This window comes from Oncorhynchus clarkii, chromosome 2, assembly GCF_045791955.1.
Source record: "Oncorhynchus clarkii lewisi isolate Uvic-CL-2024 chromosome 2, UVic_Ocla_1.0, whole genome shotgun sequence".
Taxonomy (NCBI): domain Eukaryota; kingdom Metazoa; phylum Chordata; class Actinopteri; order Salmoniformes; family Salmonidae; genus Oncorhynchus; species Oncorhynchus clarkii.
In genome coordinates, this window is record NC_092148.1 from 35,995,368 (window position 1) to 36,017,784 (window position 22,417).

General features: G+C 39.8%; 1 protein-coding gene across 3 annotated transcripts; it reads left to right on the forward strand.

The window, feature by feature from the left end:
• The first annotated feature begins 11,099 nt into the window (after positions 1-11,099).
• Positions 11,100-22,417, forward strand: LOC139367218 (protein cornichon homolog 4-like). Of its 3 annotated transcripts, XM_071105433.1 has the most exons (5): positions 11,113-11,222; positions 11,753-11,821; positions 17,881-17,993; positions 21,079-21,219; positions 21,408-22,417. In XM_071105433.1, exons 1-5 carry the CDS (start codon positions 11,154-11,156, stop codon positions 21,433-21,435), a joined length of 420 nt encoding a protein of 139 aa, XP_070961534.1. In that variant the 5' UTR covers positions 11,113-11,153; the 3' UTR covers positions 21,436-22,417. The 3 variants fall into 3 exon arrangements, with proteins under 3 accessions (XP_070961543.1, XP_070961534.1, XP_070961551.1); XM_071105442.1 differs by lacking the exon at positions 21,408-22,417 and having other exon boundaries at positions 11,100-11,222; positions 21,079-21,223; XM_071105450.1 differs by lacking the exons at positions 11,113-11,222; positions 11,753-11,821 and adding an exon at positions 14,636-14,833.

Below are 22,417 nucleotides of genomic sequence, written 5' to 3' on the forward strand. Positions count from 1 at the left end.
AAATTTCCTTTTGTTTGAAAATTTGTTTCTTAAGTCCTTTGTTGTTGTTGTTGTAATGAATTCTTTACAGTCATGTTTTTTTTCATCATATTTTAAATAACTTGTAGAAAATACACTGTCATTAAGCATTATGACCATCCTGTGCCACTTCACTTGGACTAAGAAAATGCACTTTATGATACTGTCAAGAAGCTTTATGACCATCCTATGTCACTTTAGTTGGACTAAGAAAATACACTTTATGACACTGTCAAGAGGCATTATGACCATCATAATCATATAGGCCTATCACATACATGCCCTTATGTCAGTCATCAGTCAAAAAAAGGGTGTCTTGTCCTGCTTCTGAAATCTGCTCCTGCATTCATCCCAGCAAAGGAGCGTTTGTCACGCCCTGACCATAGTTTGCTTTGTATGTTTCTATGTTTTGTTTGGTCAGGGTGTGATCTGAGTGGGCATTCTATGTTGGATGTCTAGTTTGTCTGTTTCTGTGTTTGGCCTGATATGGTTCTCAATCAGAGGCAGGTGTTAGTTGTTGTCTCTGATTGGGAACCATATTTAGGTAGCCTGTTTTGTATTGTGGGGTGTGGGTGATTGTTCCTGTTTCCAGTGTTCCTGTGTTTATGTTACGGGACTGTTTCGTCTTCGTTCATTTTGTCGGTTTATTGTTTTTTTTTCGTTGATCAAGTATTCTATTAAAGTGGATAATCATCACGCTGCATTTTGGTCCTCCTCTCTTTCGCCCGATGAAGAACGTTACAATATCTACATAGGTGTACAGAGGCCCATTATCAGCAACCATCACTCCTGTGTTCCAATGGCACGTTGTGTTAGCTAATCCAAGTTTATAATTTTAAAAGGATAATTTATCATTAGAAAACCCTTTTGCAATTATGTTAGCACAGCTGAAAACTGTGGTCCTGATTAAAGAAGCAATAAAACTGGCCTTCTTTAGATTAGTTGAGTATCTAGAGCATCAGCATTTGTGGGTTCGATAACAGGCTCAAAATGGCCAGAAACAAATAACTTCCTTCTTAAACTTGTCAGTTTAGTCTTGTTCTGCGAAATGAAGAATATTCCATGCGAGAAATTGCCAAGAAACTGAAGATCTCGTACATTGCTATTTGCCTCATTAAAATCCAAATCAATATAACATTTTTAACATGTGTTTTTCTGGACTTTGTTGTTTTTCTTTCTCTCACTGTTCAAATAAACCTACCATTCAAAGTATAGACTGATCATTTCTTTGTCAGTGGGCAAACATACAAAATCAGCAGGGGATCAAATATTTTTCTCCCTCAGTGTACATACAGTGCTTATAGAAAGTCTACACCCCCTTGAACAAAAAGTTACAAAGTGGGATTGAAATAGATTTAATTGCATTTTTTTGTCATTGATATACACAAAATACTCGATAATGTCAAAGTGAAAAGAAAATTCTACAAATTAAATAACTCAAATATAGTCATTTCATTAGTCTTCCCCCATTTCTTTAGGCAAGCCTAAATGAGTTCAGAAGTAATATTTGGCTTAACAAATCAGAGACGTTATATAGACTCACTCTGTATGAAATAATAGGGGTTGGCATGATTTTTTAATAACTACCCCTTCCTCTGTCCCCCAAACATACAACATCTGTAAGTTCCCTCAGTCAAGTATTGAATTTCAAGCAAAAATTCAACTACAAAGACAAAGGAGCTTTTCGAAAGCCTCATAAAGAAGGACAGTGATTTGTTGATGGGTAAGAATAACAAATTAGACATTGAACATATCTTTATGCATGGTGACGTTAATAATTATGCTGTGGATGATGTATTAAACCACCCAGACACATCAAAGATGCAGTCGTCCTTCTGATCTGAGCTGCAGGACAGGAAGGAAACAGCTTCACCATGAGACCATTGGTGATTTTATTGTTGACTTCAATGGCTGTGATGGGAGAAAACTGAGAACTGGTAAACAACATTATAGTGACTCCACAATACTGACTTAACAGAGTGAAAATAAATGAAAAAATATGCATATGTATGCAACAAGGCACTAAAGTAATGTGCAAAAAAACAGCATAGGAATACACTTTTTGGACTAAATGCAAGCCTTATGTGTACTTCTTCTTCTTTGCTATCATGGCGTTCGCACATTTTGATTGTGCATACCGCCACCTACTGTAGTGTGTGGTCAATCACTTACATTTTGTGATTAAACAATGAAAAAGAAAGGCAGGAAAGGAAAATACTGCACTACCAACTAACCCTACACGCACAGTACCAGTCAACCAGCTTCATGAGGTAGTCACCTGGAATGCATTTCAATTAACAGGTGTGCCTTGTTAAAAGTTAAGTTATGGAATTTCTTTCTTTATTCATGCGTTTGAGCCAATCAGTTGTGTTGTGACAAGGTAGGGTTGGTATACAGAAGACAGCCTCTATAGTAAAATACCAAGTCCATATTATGGCAAGAACAGCTCAAATAAGCAAAGAGAAATGAAAGTCCACCATTACTTTAACTTCTTATGGCTGGGGGCAGTATTGAGTAGCTTGGATGAATAAGGTGCCCAGAGTAAACTGCCTGCTACTCAGGCCCAGAAGCTAAGATATGCATATTATTAGTAGATTTGGATGGAGAACACTCTGAAGTTTCTAAAATTGTTTGAATGATGTCTGTGAGTATAACATAACTCATATGGCAGGTAAAAATCTGAGAAAAAATCCAACCAGGAAGTGGGAAATCTGAGGTTTGTAGGTATTCAAGTATTTGCCTATCCAATATACAGTGTCTATGGGGTCATATTGCTCTTCCTAAGGCTTCCACTAGATGTCAACAGTCTTTAGAACCTTGTTTCAGGCTTCTACTGTGAAGGGGGAGAGAATAAGAGCTGATTGACTAAGAGGTCTGGCAGAATGCCATGAGCTCAGTCAGGCGTGCGCCCGCGAGAGTTAGCTGCGTTCCATTTCCTTTCTAAAGACAAAGGAATTCTTCGGTTGAAACATTATTGAAGATTTATGTTAAAAACATCCTAAAGATTGATTCTATACATCATTTGACATGTTTCTACGAACTGTGATGGACTTTTCGTCTGGCCTGCGCCTCGTGAATTTGGATTTGTGAACTAAACGCGTAAACAAAAAGGAGGTATTTGGACATAAATTATGGACTTTATCAAACAAAACAAACATTTATTGTGGAACTGGGATTCCTGGGAGTGCATTCTGATGAAGATAATCAAAGGTAAGTGAATATTTATAATGCTATTTCTGACTTATGTTGACTCCACCACATGGCGGGTATCTGTATGGCTTGTTTTGGTCTCTGAGCGCTGTACTCAGATTATTGCATGGTGTGCTTTTTCCCGTAAAGCTTTTTTGAAATCTGACACAGCGGTTGCATTAAGGAGAAGTATATATATATATATATATATATATATATATATATATATATATATATATATGTATATATATATATATATATATAATTCCATGTATAACACTTGTATTTTCATCAACATTTATGATGAGTATTTCTGTAAATTGATGTGGCTCTCTGCAAAATCACCAGATGTTTTGGAAGCAAAACATTACTGAACATACAGTGCCTTGCGAAAGTATTCGGCCCCCTTTTTTCAGTTTTTGATTTGTTAAAAAAGTTTGAAATATCCAATAAATGTCGTTCCACTTCATGATTGTGTCCCACTTGTTGTTGATTCTTCACAAAAAAATACAGTTTTATATCTTTATGTTTGAAGCCTGAAATGTGGCAAAAGGTCGCAAAGTTCAAGGGGGCCGAATAATTTCGCAAGGCACTGTAATGCGCCAACGTAAACTGAGATTTTTGGATATAAATATGAACTTTATTGAACAAAACATACATGTATTGTGTAACATGAAGTCCTATGAGTGTCATCTGATGAAGATCATCAGAGGTTAGTGATTAATTTTATCTCTATTTCTGCTTTTTGTGACTCCTCCCTTTGGCTTGAAAAATGGCTGTATTTTTCTGTGACTAGGTGCTGACCTAACATAATCGCATGGTATGCTTTTGTCGTGAAGCCTTTTTGAAATTGGACACTGTGGTGGGATTAACAACAAGTTTATCTTTAAAATGGTGTATAATACTTGTATGTTTGAGGAATTCTAATTATGAGATTTCTGTTGTTTGAATTTGGCGCCCTGCACTTTCACTGGCTGTTGTCATATCGATCCCGTTAACGGGATTTCAGCCGTAAGACGTTAAGGCATGAAGGTCAGTCAATCTGGAAAATGTCAAGAACTTTGAAAGTTTTTCAAATGCAGTCGCTAAAACCAGCAAGCGCTATGATTAAACTTGCTCTCATGTGGACTGCCACAGGAAAGGATGATCCAGAGTTACCTCTGCTGCAGAGCACCTCAGAATGCAGCCCAAATAAATGCTTCAGAGTTCAAGAAACAGACACATCTCAATATCAACTCTTCAGAGGAGACTGTGTGAATCAGGCCTTCGTGGTCAAATTGCTGAAAGAAATCACTACTAAAGGACACCAATAATAAGAAGAAACTTGCTTGGGCCAAGAAACACGAGCAATGGACATTAGACAAGTGGAAATCTGTCCTTTGGTCTGATGAGTCCAAATTTGAAATTTTTGGTTCCAACCGCAATGTCTTTGTGAGATGCAGAGTTGGTGAACGGATGATCTCTGCATGTGTGATTCCCACTGTGAAGCATGGAGGAGGAGGTGTGATGGTGTGGGAGTGCTTTGCTTTATTTAAAATTCAAGGCACACTTAACCAGCATGGCTACCACAGCATTCTGCAGCAATACGCCATGCCATCTGTTTTGCACTTAGTGGGACTTTCATTTGTTTTTCAACCCAAAGCACACCTCCAGGCTGTGTAAGGGCTATTTGACCAAGTAGAGTGATAGAGTGCTGCATCAGATGACCTGGTCTCTACAATCACACGACCTCAACGCAATTGAGATGTTTTGGGATAAGTTGGACCGCAGAGTGAAGGAAAAGCAGCCAACAAGTGCCCAGTATATGTGGAAACTCCTTCAAGACTGTTGGAAAAGCAATCCAGGTGACTACCTCATGAAGCTGGTTGAGAGAATGCCAAGCGTGTGGAAAGCTGTCATCAAGACAAAGGGTTGCTACTTTGAAGAATCTAAAATATAACATGTTGTAACGGCTGTTGGTGGAAGAAGGTGAGGACCAAGGTGCAGCGTGGTACGTGTTCATCCTTTTATTAATGGAACTGAACACTGATTAACAAAACAACAACGAGAACAACCAAAACAGTTCTGTCTGGTGCAGACACACAAAGACAGAAAACAACTACCCACAAACACCAGGTGGGAACAGGCTACTATGGTTCTCAATCAGAGACAATGATTGACAGCTGCCTCTGATACCAGGCCAAACACATAGAAATACAAACATAGAATACCCACCCACATCACACCCTGACCAAACTAAAAAATAGAAACATACAAAGCAATCTACGGTCAGAGCGTGACACATGTTTAACACTTTTTTGGTTACCACATGATTCCCTTTGTGTAATTTTGTAGTTTTGATGTCTACAATGTAGAAAACAGTACAAATAAAGAAAAACCCTTGAATGAGTAGGTGTGTCCACACTTTTGAATGGTACTGTATACACACCGCTATTTAATACAAATCTAAAGCACCACCCCATTCCACTACTTTGTCCCTAACTGATCCTACACCAGGCCAACGGACTAGGAGAAAGGGACTCGTTTGTTCAACACACCTTGAACTCTTCTGCAGTAAAACCTTGTACACCCAAGTACTTCTCTGCAGGTGATAACCATGGCAATGAACGCTAAGAAGCCAAACTTACTGACAAACAAATTTGTATCACTCTGTATTGGCCTAGGCCTACTACTCACCCTTGACTAATCATCCTCAACTCTCTTCACTGCCTCAGTATACAACACCTTCTGTTCTACTCTGACCCTGGCAACCTCAACCTTTCTCTCACACCGGGCACTTCTGATCCCCAGCAATATGGGCACCCCCACAATTGACACAGTTTTTTCCACCGATACTACAAATTTGTTCGTCCCATGCCCTCCTGCACACTTCTCACATCTCCTAATCTCCCTCTTACACACTGCTGCAACATGACCATAAGCTTGGCATCTGAAACACCTTAGTGGTTCCGACACAAGTTATTTGGACTGACTGGATAACTGACATATCCTAAAATGACTTTATCAGGTAAAGATTCTGCTTCAAAACTCAAAAGGACAGACAATGTCTTCTCAGTTTCACCACGCTCACCACTGGGTCTGCGTCGCACCAATCAGAGGGTGTCACAGACACAGAGAATTTTCCATTTCAGTTATAAGTTCCAGTCATCTCCTGGGATTTCTTTTAGGTAGCATTCTTTGTTTTTGCCAAGGCCTGTATGCGTCCTTCAGAAATGTGAGTACATATTTCTTACTCTTCATGTGTTTATGTTGTGGACACACTCTGCTATGATTTTTTTGTTTCTCTTTGTTATACTAATTGGTGTTTTTCAGCACAATAAGAGCTAAGACCTCAATATTTGTGGTAAACTCTACACAGTTGTGTTCTGTGAGTTTCACTAAGTAGGCGGATACCCCATTTCACGGGTGCACAATTCATAGGTTAGGCTGCAGAGAGCAGTATGAATGGCCAATACACACAATAGAATGATTGGAAAGGTGATTCCCCACAGTCAAAGTCCTGCAATAAGAGCTAAGAAGGATGTTATGGATGTTAAACTGGTGAGTTTTTTGATGCTACCAAACATGCATTTGCACACTGCAGTCAGTGCACAACAGATCCAAAGGCGCTGTTAATGTCATTAGCAAGCCATTTGTTTTCTCAGCAGTCCTGTCTGACAGTGAAATGTGGCTAAGTTAGGTAGCTCTTACTGTAACTTGGACTATGTATTAGCTAGCTACTAGTAGTGTTATGGCATTTGGATGTAAACTAATGTTAGCTAGCTTCTGTGTCAAGGTCAGCAGTTGTTGTTTGGCTCTAGCTATCTAGCTAATGGCTGAAGTTATTTGTGTAACAAACCTTCCATAAACAAATATAGCTAACTCCCTTTCTTTGCCTTTTCGTTAGCTAGCTAGCTGACTGGTGTTAGCTAGCTACAGAGGTTAGCTGCTGGACTTTGGACAAGCAAGCTAGCTAGCTAATAATGTTAACAGCAGCTGTGTTGTTGCAGAGCAACTGAGTTTCTGACCTGGTTAAATAGAACTCTGAGATTTGGCTGAGTTGATTTGCAAATTTAAAAAAAGGTGGTATCTCAAACCTAAAATAGTTCATTGGCTGTCCCCATAGGATAACCCTTTGAAAACCCCTTTTTGGTTCTAGATAGAACCTATTGGTTCCATGTAGAACATTTTCCGCAGAGGAGTCTCCTTCAAAGGGTGCACCTATGGAGACACCCGAAGAACCCCTTTTGAACACTAAGAGTGTAGTGTAGGTAGATCCAATTGATATAGCACCACTTCTAATAGAATACCATTGTAAAGCAAATAAAATCCTATTTAATCTCGCCTTTTTTTCCAGGTGCAAAACCCTTGTGTCCTGATTCAACAGACACCTACCATGGTGAGTCATGTAAAGTTTCTTCCTTTTCTCTCTTGCTCACTCAAACTCACATACGTGCGCAGTTGCAGAGAAAAGGAAGAGATTTGCCAATAACCTCCATTTCTAACTATGTTTGTTGCTGAAATGATATGTCAGACAACTTTTGAACAAGATTATATGTTATTGTCTCTTTATTGCCTCTTTACACATACTTACATTTTTACAAGTAGCTTTCTTCTTTTAAGACTGCCAAGCTGTCCTCAATTGGGGGAACCTCTGTCAGGGACAATGTCTTCAGAATTATGGAGTGTGTGTTTCTAAAAGGTTGTATGAATATCACAACATGTATTAGGATTAAGCAAAACTTTACCATTTAAAATGGGTTAAAAATGGTCATTATCCAACTTCTGTCTAACGTTGATATCTTCTTTCTTAAAATGTTTCAGATTGATGACTAATTCATTAAATTCCCACTTCAATATGAAGGGACAGAGGAGCAAACATGCCATTGCTACGACTTTTTGTCGATTCTGTTAAAGATAGTTTACTGTGCGTTACTGTTCTGTCGTGTTGTCATGACTGTCTTGTGAGGATCACAATGGGTCAGATCAGCTTGGAAATGGCTGACAAAAACCAGACCTTCTCCCACCCGCAGAGGGGAGGATGGAACTGGTGTGGGTGTTTTGATAATACCTCCACACCCGGTCATAAATTAAGCAGGAGAAGACTCTCTCTCTACCCTCCAGTATTGGCTAAAGGAATGTCCCTTTGTCTCCAGAGACTTTTGCCCACCCAAAACTCTTAATGTCCAAAAAGTGGATAATGGAACAATAATTCTAACATAAAGAATTTTGGGAATGGTCAGTGGGGAAATGTAGAAAACTAATGTCATATTGTTTTTCATTGTGTGATGTCATTAAAAACAAACTGTATGGACGAAATTCTGTAACTTTGAAAGGAAACCCCCTTTATCTGTCAAGTTTCCATCCAATACGTTGTGCATAGGACATGAACAATGCTGAAAGTATTTTTGTTAGGATAGATATTTGATTTTAGGAGTTATAAGGGATAACTTCTAATCATACCCTTTGCACATTAAGTAGCCACACCCTGAGTGAGGTCAGAAGAGCGTGTCAGACGGAAGGAGCCGTCCTTTTGGCCAGAGTGCATAACAAGTCTTGGTAATGAAATTCACATTAGACCAGAAAAGTGTGTGTGGAGCAATCGCTACACGTCGGAAATGGTTGGAACTTTGAACCTCAACACGAGGTGAAGAAATAAACTCATCTTCCTTTAGACCAGAGAGACGAAAAGCTGCAGCTCACGTCCATAGTGGTCAGAATTCCGAACCCTGAATAATCAACACGAGGAGGAGGTTCAGAATGATGAATATGATAAGAGGTAATGATTAATAAGTTGACCGTTTATCGATGAAATAGATATATACAGTTATATACACCCTTTACACCAATTTTAAAATAACCGGAAATAGCAGTGAATGCGGAAGACGAAAGATGAAATAGATATATACAGTTAAAGTCAGAAGTTTACATACACCTTAGCCAAGTACATTTAAACTCAGTAAACCCCGGTTTTCACAATTCCTGACATTTAATCCTAGTAAAAAATCCCTATCTTAGGTCAGGTTAGGATCACCACGTTATTTTAAGAATGTGAAATGTCAGAATAATAGTAGAGAATGAAATACACCCACAGGTACACCTCCAATTTACTCAAATGATGTCAATTAGCCTATCAGAAGATTCTAAAGCCATGACATCATTTTCTGGAATTTTCCAAGCTGTTTAAAGGCACAGTCAATTTAGTGTATGTAAACTTCTGACCCACTGGAATTGTGATACAGTGAAATAATCTGTATATAAACAATTGTTGCACAAAGTAGTTGTCCTAACCGACTTGCCAAAACTATAATTTTTAACAAGAAATGTGTGGAGTGGTTGAAAAACAAGTTTTAATGACTCCAACCTAAGTGTGTGTAAACTTCCGACTTCAACTGTACTTTATAGAGTATAATTCGGGAGATGGTAACTCTTTAAACAATTTATTCCATGGTGCCCCAAATCCTAATGAGTTAATTGTTACATGATTAATTTAATCGGGTAACAATTCAACGTAGTTAGTGGATTAAATAAATAATCATATTACTGAAGGTAAAGTCACGACAAGGACCTGCATGCCCACATTATGCCTATCATTTCTTCTCTTTTTATGCTTACAGTAAGTGCCATGAAAAGCCAGAACTCAGTAGGTTGATCTGTTGCTGTTGCTGTAAAGTCCTAAAATATGCCCCTGGCTGCAGTGGTGTAGAAGGATGCAAACTATGTATATGAACACCTTTAAGCTACAACTGCAACAAAATTTGTCAACTAGCACCATGGAAATACCTATAGGCAGCTGATTCCACAAAGTTTCTTCAAGAATGTCCTTTTCTAGTTTTCTTTAAAAATCTAAAATTGATACAGATGTAATACGCTGATTCTCTTCATTGCAGATCTGACACATCACACGACTCGTCAAGAGAGCCACTACGCCCCAGATCGCCTTCTGTGCTCAGAAGACCTTGTGAGGCTCTGCCCCATCAAACCATGCTTATTAATAATTAATCAAATAAGACAATGGGCCTTTATATACTCTGTGTCCTAGTCTTTCTATTCATGTAATGTCTGTGGGTGAATTCTGAAACAATTACTGTATGCAGATGTGCGAAAAATTCTGATGTAGATTTGTTTTTGCCATTGCTTGATCTATTTAAAATGTAAGAATATGTTGCAGATTAACTTTATTTGGTGACTATGGAAACAAATAGAAATGTAATGAACAATGTTTTCAATCTCCAACTTTATCCCCAGCAATACATTTTACAGTACACTCTTAGAAAAAAAGGTGCCATCTAGAACCTAACAGGTTTATTTGGCTGTCCCCATAGGATAACCCTTTGAAGAACCCTTTTTGGTTGCAGGTAGAACCTTTTGGGGTTCTATGTAGGACCCTTTCCACAGAGGGTTCTACGTGGAACCAAAAAGGGTTCTCCTATGGGGACAGTTGAATAACCCTTTCGGAACCTTTTAGAAAAAAAAGTGTAGGTTATAAGCAGTAGTCAGGTGGTCATTACCAGGTTATGATGAGATCTTAACTATGACCAGTAGGCTGCATAATATAGTGGTCACAATTATGACCAACTAGTCGTATGGTGGTCAGAAAAATATGTTATATTCTGGTCAGTAAAAATATTGTAATGACCTGGCTAGATCCTAAATGAACAAATGTCCAGACAGAGGATTGCGTTTACGAATTACCGATTTATTAACTAAACTCATCACAGGCTGTTTGGCCGTAGCCCACGCCAAATAAATCAAGGAAAACAGTATCAAACAAAGGTGACCAATCTCTTGTTAAAGACCAGACGTAAAGAGGGAGAACAATGACTAAGTATGGTCTTAAACTTGCGGTGCTCCACCCCCTTCCAAACGATCTACTACAGTTCGAGAGGTGGCAGTATAGGTAAAACCTGACCCTTTACACCAATTTTAAAATAACCGGAAATAGCAGTGAATGCGGAAGACGAAAGATGGAGGCGGCTGTGTTCATTCTATCGCTGGTCGACTGCTGTGCTTTGATTTTTCTGGCGGTGTACTTCGTATCCTTTTCTTGAACATTAGCTAATACGTTGTGTACTGGATCTCTAGTACTGTTCTTTGTTACAATCCATACGTTTTAGCGCTCGTGCTTTGTGGGTCCATGTCTGTGGCAGATAAGTGCTAATTAACGGTGGCCGTGATCAAACCATTATCAAACGGATCAATCCAATCCCTACTGCTGTGTCTTGATAAACGAACGTTAGCGAACTAGCCAGCAAGGGCCAGTTAGCCAGCCCTGTTCGTCCTTTGCACTTTAAAATGTCGATCTTCTGGCTGTCAACAGAAGTGTTGACATATTTTAGATGCAGTGTCTGCTGCTTGTTTTTTCCTAGCAAAAGTTCAGTGGTTAAACAGACCGTGAGTCCTAGTTACTCACACATTCCTAAGTATTCAATGGCTTCCTCGCTTGAGTTAGCTGACATTCAGAATATAGAGAAACTGTTACTGTATAACTAAACTAACGTTTAACGTTTATTCTGCCTTATACATCTCTGCCAAGACAGTTTACATACCTTAACTTCATTAATAGGTAATTACCCTCTCCGATCTAGAATGTGACTACATCAATGCACGAGCCTGCTGTTCGAAGTTAAACAGAGTAAGCACAGTTGTCATGGGTAATTTCCTTTCAAATATATAGTTTTGCTTGTACACGCAGCTAGCAAGCTCTCGAGAACCCAGGGGCATAGCCCCCCTTTACGGCTTTCGGTTAAAGGTGTAGACCACAACTGGCTCACTGTAAACTATAATCCCGACACTGTTTTAACGGTTCGAAACATACAATCTCGTTTGCGATAAGGTTTTGGAAACATTTGGGACTTAACTTTCACATTAGCAAGAAATAATATTTCAAATTCCAAAAGATACATTTGTGAATCGCAAATCGAGCATCACCGGGCTACATTTTGGTGTGCCGACGTTTGACAATGTTCTTGGATTTCGTTTTAAGTTAGTTATATATGGCAGAGCACCCAGCTAATAAAGCGAGATATCCCACTTTGTTACCCATTCCACAAAGCCGGGAGGCAGCCTGCGGTCAAAACGAGTGCAATCATTTTTACAAGGATAAACGCCCCCTACCGGGTCAACCGGGTGAGCTAAATCGAACTCCCTCCATTGGATTTTTTTTTTTTTTACACAGCATGGTGTAACTTTTATAAACTACAGTAAGTGTATTTTTGATATGAAAGTTAGCTGCAATATGTAACTTTTTGGCCACTGGGTCAAATTCCCATAGAAATGTGTGTTATAGATCTGTCATTCTCATTGAAAGCAAGTCTAAGAAGAGGTAGATATGTTTTATGTGCGAATTCTGTGCTTACGTTTCGTTTTTGCGTCTTTACTTTAGGTTTTGTACACCATTTTCATTCAAACAAATGAAATTACAATAATTTTGGTTATGGAAGATATTTCACAACGGTTTAGATGGTACAATTATTCTCTAGACTATACTTGCTGTTTTGTCAGAAACTGACATTTTTATTAAGTTCCAAACATTTCCAAAACCCTATCGCAAGTGAGGCGTATTTACGTTTAGACAGAGCATTTGGGTAGGGTCAATACATTTCCCACTGCAAAAAGGATGTGGAATGCCATAGAGCCCCACAGTGGAGGTGTCATAATACCCATAACCTAATGGTCAAACAGGAAATTGGTTCCAAACGTTTTCCACCCATCTAAAAATCCCCTATGTGAAAAATGAAATTCTTAAAATAAGTGCTGTGTTTCGTGTAGGCTTACCCTGGCGTTATGTTTTGATAACCATGTTCTATCTCGAACAAGGTGATTTGTCAATATATTCTGTTCCATTAACTCTGATTCGAAAATGCTAATTAAGATCAAAGTAGACATCATGCAAAACTACAAATCCCTGCAAGCACCTACAAACCATCGCAAGCTGACACCTTTGCTAACAGGTACTGTGTGAATTTAAAACTTGCACGAGACAGTTCACAGAATTGTCAATTTCAAAGAAATTCAGCCAATTTATTCATTACTACATTTACCTAACATTAGATAATTAATCCAGTTAATTTTGCCTTGATTCGGCAGTCTCGTCCAGATCATCATGACATTTGTAGTTCTTTATGATAGCTGCTAATGTGGCTATCATAAAGGCTAACTAGCCATTCATTTTTTTTGGGGGGGGGGATACAGGCAAATATATTGATAAAAGTAACTTTATCCTAGAGCAGGAGTGGCAAAGGCCGACCTGATTCAATATGGCCCGCGGACCTCAGATCACATAAAGAATTTAAAAAAAAACGCATAATGAATACTCGCCTTTGTGTAATGATGTAACTCCGACCGCTTGGGGGACATTTATTTTGAAGGCACGTATAAGTAACAACTGCACGAGGACAGGCAGTGGCTGACACACACGTTACAAATAGTAGCTAGCTAGAAATTGCGCTAAAATGAGTTTTTCCAAAGAAAAGGAAAGTAGACAATGAATGTAGGGTGTTCCAGCAAGAGTGGACTTAGAAATATTTCTTTATTGAGGTATCAGGGAAAGCTGTGTGCAAGGAGAGCATCGCTGTCTTGAAAGACGACAACTTATCCCGACACTTTCAGACGAAGCATGCAGAGAAATATAGGAATATGTCTTCTGAGCAGAAGGCAAGTGCATCGAAATAGTTGCAAAATCAGCAAGGACTTTTCACAAAACTGCATTCAGCAAACGACGGAATTGCGAGTGCTATCTAAGTACTGTCCTACACAATTGCTAAACATAGCAAGCCATTCGCTGAGGGCGAATTCATTAAAGAATGTTTCATTGACTCTGCAGCAATACTTTTCCCCGACAAGAAAGCTGTTTGAAAATGTTTCCCTGTCAAGACGAACAGCGACATGGCATGTTGAGGACATCACAGAGAATATGGAACAACAATTGAAAGACAAGGCAAAGGATTTAACCTATTTCTCCTTGGCCCTGGATGAGAGCAGTGATGCATGTGGCACGGCGCAGTTGTTGATATTCTTATGAGGCATAACCCCAGACTTTGAAATGGCAGAGGACGTTGCTTCGGTGCAGTCAGTGAAGAGCACAACCACAGTGAAAGATTCATTGGAGGAGATTAATACGTGTGTGACCACTGATGGGTGCCCAAACTTCACAGGAAAAAACGTTGGCTTTTTGAAAATGATACAAGATCAAGTAGCTGAGCTGAACCCAGATCAGAACATTATTTTCCTGCATTGCATTATTCATCAGCAGGTGCTCTGTAAATGTGTTCTGAAAATGAGCCATGTTGTGCATGCAGTCACTAAAGTAGTAAACTTCATAAGAGCAAAATCTTTAAACCACAGGAAATGTGTCTGTTGGAAGAGACAGAGTCGGATCATGCAGATTTTCCCTTACACACAAACGTGAGATGGCTCAGTTTGGGGAAGGTGCTTAAAAGGGTGTGGGACCTGAAGTCGGAGATTGCTGAGTTTTTGCAAATTAAAGGAAAATATGTGAATTTCCATCAACTGCCAGATAAAGAATGGTTGGCTGATTTTGGCCTTCACTATGGACATCATGGCCTTCATGAATGAACTGAATTCCAAACTACAAGGAAGGGCCTTTTTGCACATCCGATGTACAGCCTTGTCAAAGCCTTCAAGGGTAAGTTACTCTTCCTGACCTGCCAAGTAGAAGCCAACAATATCACCCACCTTCCGACACTACTAGTCTGTTCCCTATCAGATGACCAGTGGGAGAAGTATACATCACTGCTGTGTGCTTTGAACTGTCAGTTTTCTCGTCGTTTTTGAGTATTTCAAATGTTGGAAAATAACATGCTGTTGGTTTCCTTTCAACTTCAATGTGGATAACGCTCCCACTGACCTGCAACTTGAGCTTATCGATCTTCAGTCTGATGCAGTGATTGGAGAACTATTCAGAACAATGTCCCTGACGAGGTTCTATGCATCTCTCGATGAACAAAACTTTCCAAAGATTAGGAGTCATGCTCAGATGTTTGTACTGTTTGGGTCAACCTATGTATGTGAACAGACATTTTCAGTGATGAAATGTAACAAGTCAAGGCACAGATCATCTCTTACTGACTCACACCTCTCAGAAATACTGCACATAGCGATGTCAGAAACTAAACCTGACTGAACTGCTGTAGTTAATGCCCATCAGTCTTCACTCCTTACTGATTGAGTAGTTGAAATGTACTGTTGAGTTCTCTCTTGTGTTTTTGTACATACCCGTTAACAAGAGTTCTGTCCGTGGTGCTGAATGCACAGTGTACTTTTCCCTCCGAGTAGTGCATTGCATGTTTAATAATGAAAATAACTACCAAAAGGAGAGCATGGATGTGGTTTATATCTGCATTTTTAAAAAGTAAAATAAGTATCATATCTGGATGTGATTTACAGTAGATATATCTGTCAACAGTCATACACATGATGTATAATCCTGTAATATGATTTAGGCCTGCGATGGCTAAAATATATTCTAATGAGGCTCTCCATGGAAAATAATTGCCCAGGCCTGTCCTAGAGAGATTTACACAGTTCTCAAGAAGTCACTCAACTTGAGAAACAGCATTTATTTGAAGTGTTTCTAAAATCCCCTATGAGAGAAATGAACCGTTTCCCTGTTCGACCGCCAGGTTTAATGGGTATTATGACTCGTACTGTGGTATTCTATAGGACTCATGATAAGTACAAGCTGTGCACCTGAGTGCAGAGCAGACATGAGAAAGAACGTCATATTTTGTTAATGTTGGTATAGGTTAAGGGAGTGAACAATACTTAAAATAAGGTTTACATGGAGAAAATCGGACCTCTTTGAAATGAAAATGGATGGCACTACCTTCACTAAAATATATTTGACATAAACCCCCCCCCCCCCCCCCCATGAACACTTCAATTTTTTTTTTTTTTATCAACCCTCCGCTGTACCCAAAATAATAATTAAAACAAAAAGTAGATGGCAACTTTGACTCTCCTGAACTGCCCCCATAGTCCTACACAGCACAGCCATTGGTTTAACTGCACACAAAAATGTTTTTGATTACCCAGAGCAGGCCAGGGCTCAGGGTTGGATTATCCATTGCAGTGTGTAATGTAGCCTAGTTTCATTTACACCATCCCAGCAGCTATCTTAGAAATATAACTTTGCTCTGTGCTTTTCGAGCATGCACTTCGTAGCCAATAGGCTATGGATCGTTTGATTGAGAACACACTAAATAGCCTATAGGCGCACTTGATATTGAGTGCCCAGCGGAGAATCTGAGATGAGGGGCGGGATCGGGCACACATTGATTTATTGCCTAACAAGCAACTACTTCTAAAACACAAAGAAATATTGACATTTCAATCAATTACAAATTACATGACCCTCCCCTGGACTATATTTAATAAAATACTAAACCCTCCACTTGACTAATTAAAAAAGCATGACCTTCCCCCATTTTCCTCCAGGTAACCATTCTATAAATGTCAATCCATCCCTAAATCCATTTGAAATCAAATCGCTTTTTGGCAGGATCCCTTTTGATTTAAGTAAAACTTTCCAGACATGGTTGTCCATGGAAAAAGTGGTCTGAAAGTGACTTTTTGGACCTGATTACCAAAAGGTTCAGGAGATAAAGGTGCCAAGAGTTTACCAATTATTCGTACCCCACCATACCATGAGACATCCAGGTCTTCTTCACTAGAAAGATAGTTTAGTGTGAAATCATTTTAAAAGCTTACAAACAGTGTGGTCAAACTATTTTATTTATTTGAAAAATATTTTTGAATACAGAATGTCATTTTGAAACCTTGAACATCAATTATCAAAAAAAAGTGTCAAAATATTTTTTCTTCGTTCTCATATATCCTATTTCACATCATCTGAGGTTTTTGGTTGAGACACAACATGCCCTTGAATACATGGGGAGGGGGGGGGGGGGGGTGTCATTTCAATCATAGAAATATAATTCATAGAATGGAACCAACCCTTCAGACCACTGTAATTTAGCTGGTACACTATTGACAGTAGGTTTCCTATGGATGATTGACAGTATAATTTAAAACAACAGATATTCCCATTCAAGTCAACATTCTCTGATGTGTGGACATCCAACTATCTTTGTGGTACCATTCAAGATTTGACATTTCAATTTTATTCCCATATTTGAACATGTATCAGCCAAAACATGACACCCACCTTGTATTCAAGAGCATGTTGTCTTAACCGATGACACAACACAAACATCTTAGACTATGTATAATAGGGTTTAAGGTACAACATATGCGAATAGCGTTTTTAGATAATTGATGTTAAAGGACATTATACAATTATAAATCTAGAAATTGTCAAACAATTTGACAACCCTGTTTTGTAAGGTTTTAAATTATATACATCTCAACTGTTTATCTTTTCCAGTGATGACGACAAAATGGGTTAACTTTGAGCACCTTTACCTCGTGAATGTTTTGGAATTCAGGTCCCTAAAGTCACTTTCTGAGCACTTTTCCAATGGTTAAATGTATGGAAGGCTTCGTTCAAATCAAAAGGTGTGCAGTCAAAAAGTTATTGAATTCAAATGGATTTACCCTACATGTAGGTAGGAACTTTCAGCTTCCTGACTTATACCTCTGTGGCCCATTGTCTTTTATTTATTGTGTCCTGTATGCTTGTGCTCATATACTATTCATAATGTGCATCTGCAGTGGGTTGTACCAGAGCTGGTAGGCCAGGCCCTGGCAACAGTGCTGATGCTTGTCTCCCTGCACTGGTTTGTCTTCCTACTCAACCTGCCTGTGGCCGCCTGGAACATGTACAGGTAAGTACGTTGTACCTTTTGTTTTTGATGACAACTGAATGATCAACGGCATCTTCTTTTCCTATGTGGACAGTAAAGACACTTTTGTGTCTGAGGAGTGAGGGGTTCCGCTCAGAGCTGTCATCAGTGGCTGTGTTGTGAATCTTACAATAAGATATACTTTATTTTTATTTTAGGCCTCCCGGGTGGTGCAGTGGTGCAGTGGTTAAGGGCGCTGTACTGCAGCGCCAGCTGTGCCATCAGAGACTCTGGGTTCGCGCCCACTCTCTGTCGTAACCGGCCGCGACCGGGAGGTCCATGGGGCGACGCAGCGTCCCAGCGTCGTCCGGGTTAGGGAAAGCTTGGTCGGTAGGGATGTCCTTGTCTCATCGCGCACCAGCGACTCCTGTGGCGGGGCCGGGCGCAGTGCGCGCTAGCCAAGGTTGCCAGGTGCACGGTGTTTCCTCCGACACATTGGTGCGGCTGGCTTCCGGGTTGGATGCGCTCTGTGTTAAGAAGCAGTACGGCTGGTATCGGAGGACGCATGACATTCAGCCTTCGTCTCTCTCGAGCCCGTACGGGAGTTGCAGCGATGAGACAAGATAGTAGCTACTACAACAATTGGACACCATGAAATTGGGGAGAATAAGGGGTAAAAATTCAAACAAAAAAAAAGATATACTTTATTTTACATTAATATTAAAATTCATTTCTCGACTTCAGCATATGAACACTTGAAGTCAGAAATTTACATACACCTTAGCAAATACATTTAAACTCAGTTTTTTCCACAATTCCTGACATTTAATGCCAGTAAAAATTCTTAGGTCAAGTTAGGATCACCACTTTATTTTAAGAAATGTCAGAATAATAGTAGAGTGATTTATTTCAGCTTTTATTTCTTTCATCACATTCCCAGTGGGTCAGAAGTTTACATACACTCAATTAGTGTTTGGTAGCATTGCCTTTAATTTTTTTTTTACTTGGGTCAAACGTTTCGGTTAGCCTTCCACAAACTTCCCACAATAAGTTGGGTGAATTTTGGCCCATTCCTCCTGACAGAGCTGGTGTAACTGAGTTAGGTTTGTAGGCCTCCTTGCTTGCACATGCTTTTTCAGTTCTGCCCACAAATGTTCTATAGGATTGAGGTCAGGGCTTTGTGATGGCCACTCCCATACCTTGACTTTGTTGTCCTTAAGCCATTTTGCCACAACTTTGGAAGTATGCTTGGGGTCATTGTCCGTTTGGAAGACCCATTTGCAGCCAAGCTTTAACTTTAACTGATGTCTTGAGATGTTGCTTCAATATATCCACATCATTTTTCTACCTCATGATGCCATCTATTTTGTGAAGTGCACCAGTCCCTCCTGCAGCAAAGCACCCCCACAATATGCTGCTGCCACCCCCGTGCTTCATGATTGGGATGGTGTTCTTCGGCTTGAAAGTCTCCCCCTTTTTCCTCCAAAGGATGGTCATCATGGCCAAACAGTTCTATTTTTGTTTCATCAGACCAGAGGACATTTCTCCAAATAGTACAATCTTTTTCCCCATATGCAGTTGCAAACCGTAGTCTGCCTTTTTTATGGCAGTTTTGGAGCAGTGGCTTCTTCCTTGCTGAGCGGCCTTTCAGGTTATGTCGATATAGGACTCGTTTTACTGTGGATATAGATACTTTTGTACCTGTTTCCTCCAGCATGTCAAGCAAAGAGGCACTGAGATTAAGGTATGCCTTGAAATACATCCACAGGTACACCTCCAATTGACTCAAAGTATGTCAATTAGCCTGTCAGAAGCTTCTAAAGTCATTACATAGTTTTCTGGAATTTTCAAAGCTGTTTAAAGGCACAGTCAACTTAGTGTATGTAAACTTCTGACCCACTGGAATTGTGATACAGTGAATTATAAGTTAAATAATCTGTCTGTAAACAATTGTTGGAAAAATTACTTGTCATGCACATAGTAGATGTCCTAACTGACTTGCCAAAACTATAGTTTGTTAACAAAAAATGTGTGGAGTAGTTGAAAAACACATTTTAATGACTCCAACCTAAGTGTATGTAAACTTCCTACTTTAACTGTATTACATGCAGTACTGAAAACTGGAAAGTTAGTATGCAATTCACCCATTTACATTTTCACATATTCTACTGTCCGACAGTGTATTGGGCCTGCATCTGTCCTATGTCCCACTGTTGGCAGGCCCTGCTCCTATTCTTACTGAAAAGTGAGACCCTTAATCTCCTTCTGGAGGGCAGCAGCTCAAATCATTGGGCAAGATTGTGTGGGGTCCTCTATGATGCTCTTGGCCTTGTCCCTGGCCTGTTTATCATAGTGGCTCTGAAGACCCCTCCATTGCAGCCCGTAAAGCTTGGACCCCAGGTTCACAGTCCGCCTGAGGATACACTTATTAGCCACTGACTGCCCACCGTACCAGGCCAGGAAACAAAGTCAGCACACTCCAAATGGTAGGTGTAGTAGTTAGAGTATCTAAGTGTTGACGTTCAGTTTTCTGTCTGCGCAGGAGGTACAGTCGTTATTGGTATTTTTTATTGATGTTCTGAATGTTGGCATTAAAAGGGTGTGCTGTCCATGATGGTTCCCAGGTACCTACAACTCAACACTCGTCTCTTTATCAATCAGGACTAGGTGGCTCACTGAGTCTGCCTTCCCCATGAAATCAGTAAGCAGTTTTGTTGAGTTTGGGGTAGTTATTGCACCAGTCATGAACCCTGTATACGTCTGTTTGGAAATGCAGTGTGTCATCTGAGGGTGCCTGGTGGTATCTGCATATTTCACTGCCAAGCAGTTCCCATCAGAGCCTTTCAGGTCATTGGTGCATATGAATAATAGCACTGTAGAGATGACAGTTCCTTTTGGGGAACCGGTAGATATACACAGAGGAAGTGATGTTGTTGAACTTGACATACTGCCCCCTGCTCAGCAGGAAGTCCAGCACCCACAAGTCATACTATAACTACCCTAGCCCATGTAAGCCCCTTACAAACTCTCCAACTCTTAGAGATATAGCCCACACCCAAGCTGTTACCTACAATGCTATGGTTGTTCTAGTGTCTCGAGTGTTGTCTACCTATTGTTTATCTGACAGGGTTTGGAAGGTGCCCATGGGAAACATGGGGGTGTTTGACCCCACTGAAATCCACAACCGGGGACAACTAAAGTCTCACATGAAAGAGTCCATGATCAAACTCGGCTTCCACCTGCTCTGCTTCTTCATCTACCTGTACAGGTAAGAGACTGGCCCTTGCTGTCTGAGATTCTATATGCTAGCCGCTGTCACGTTACAGTACTAACATAGCTAATCTTACTGCTCCTTTATTTATTGCTTAGTACAGGATAACGTATGTTTAGCCTGAGCTTAAGTTTTGTTTTAAAGTAATTTCTTCACTTGTCACACGATTCCTTTCTCCTCCACAGCATGATCCTGGCACTGATCAACGATTGAGATCCCCATGGCCGTTTTAATCCAATCGGCCAAATCACAAACTATTCAGAATGTGGTGTTCAATATGTCCTGGTCCTCAGCTCAGCTGAAGTCACCTGACATTACACTCCCCTTGGACACCTAATCATTGCTCAGCCCCCCCCCCCCCCCCTCCATTACATACTTCTGTGTTCTCATAAATGCCCTGGAATTGTGTGCGTGCGTGCTTTCGTTCAGCCTGTGTCCAACAATGCTGTCCATGCACGGCTCCTCTGGGCAGATGGAAAACATGACAATCATACAGGCTAGATGGTGCATACGATTGGCTAACATATTTTCAGCCAACAGCTAGCACATCCTCTTGCAGCCTGCCAAACATCATCTTTGATATGTCAATGCCATATTTGATTGTCATATTTATTTTTGTCTCTTGTCAACATGCTGGAAAATCCTTGAATATCCTTTGCAGAATACTAACCTGTGTTTTGGCGATTTATTTCTATATTTTCTTGGTCTCTTAACATCAATAAGTTGTAGATCTGCTGCTGAAAGGTGCACATTTGATTGGTATTATAAAATAGTGTTCTCAGGGGAATACATGCACCTGGATTGGAAAATGTTTTTCAACACGATTTTTATCACTCGACTGTGTATCAATGGGCAATATAACCTTGATTCAATCCGTAGCACTGAAGAGCAATTTCATTTAAGGTAATTTCCAATTGAGCTGATATGTAAGTCTTTAAATTTGTGTAGTGCTTCAGCTTGAATCAAATCCCTTGTCTGTATTATAGTTGTATTACATTTCACTATGTATGACAGAAGCACATTTACTACACATGTTATTTGTGCAGTTTGAGAATGACCATGTTCCAGCCAAATGTATTTCTCCATGGGGAAAGGGTGCGTGTTCAGATTGTATTAAATCAAACTAAAATTACTTGTTTTTTGTGCTTTTGAAAATAATTTGTGGGGTTTCTTAAATAAACTTGAAAGAGAACAA

Bases quoted from the DNA above. Each gene is read 5' to 3' on its own strand.
- LOC139367218 (XM_071105433.1), top strand. From the start codon at position 11,154: ATGGAGGCGGCTGTGTTCATTCTATCGCTGGTCGACTGCTGTGCTTTG. The intron at 11,822-17,880 runs GTAAGCACAGTT...GTGCATCTGCAG, and splicing joins GCTGTTCGAAGTTAAACAGA to TGGGTTGTACCAGAGCTGGT. The intron at 21,220-21,407 runs GTAAGAGACTGG...TCTCCTCCACAG, and splicing joins TTCTTCATCTACCTGTACAG to CATGATCCTGGCACTGATCA.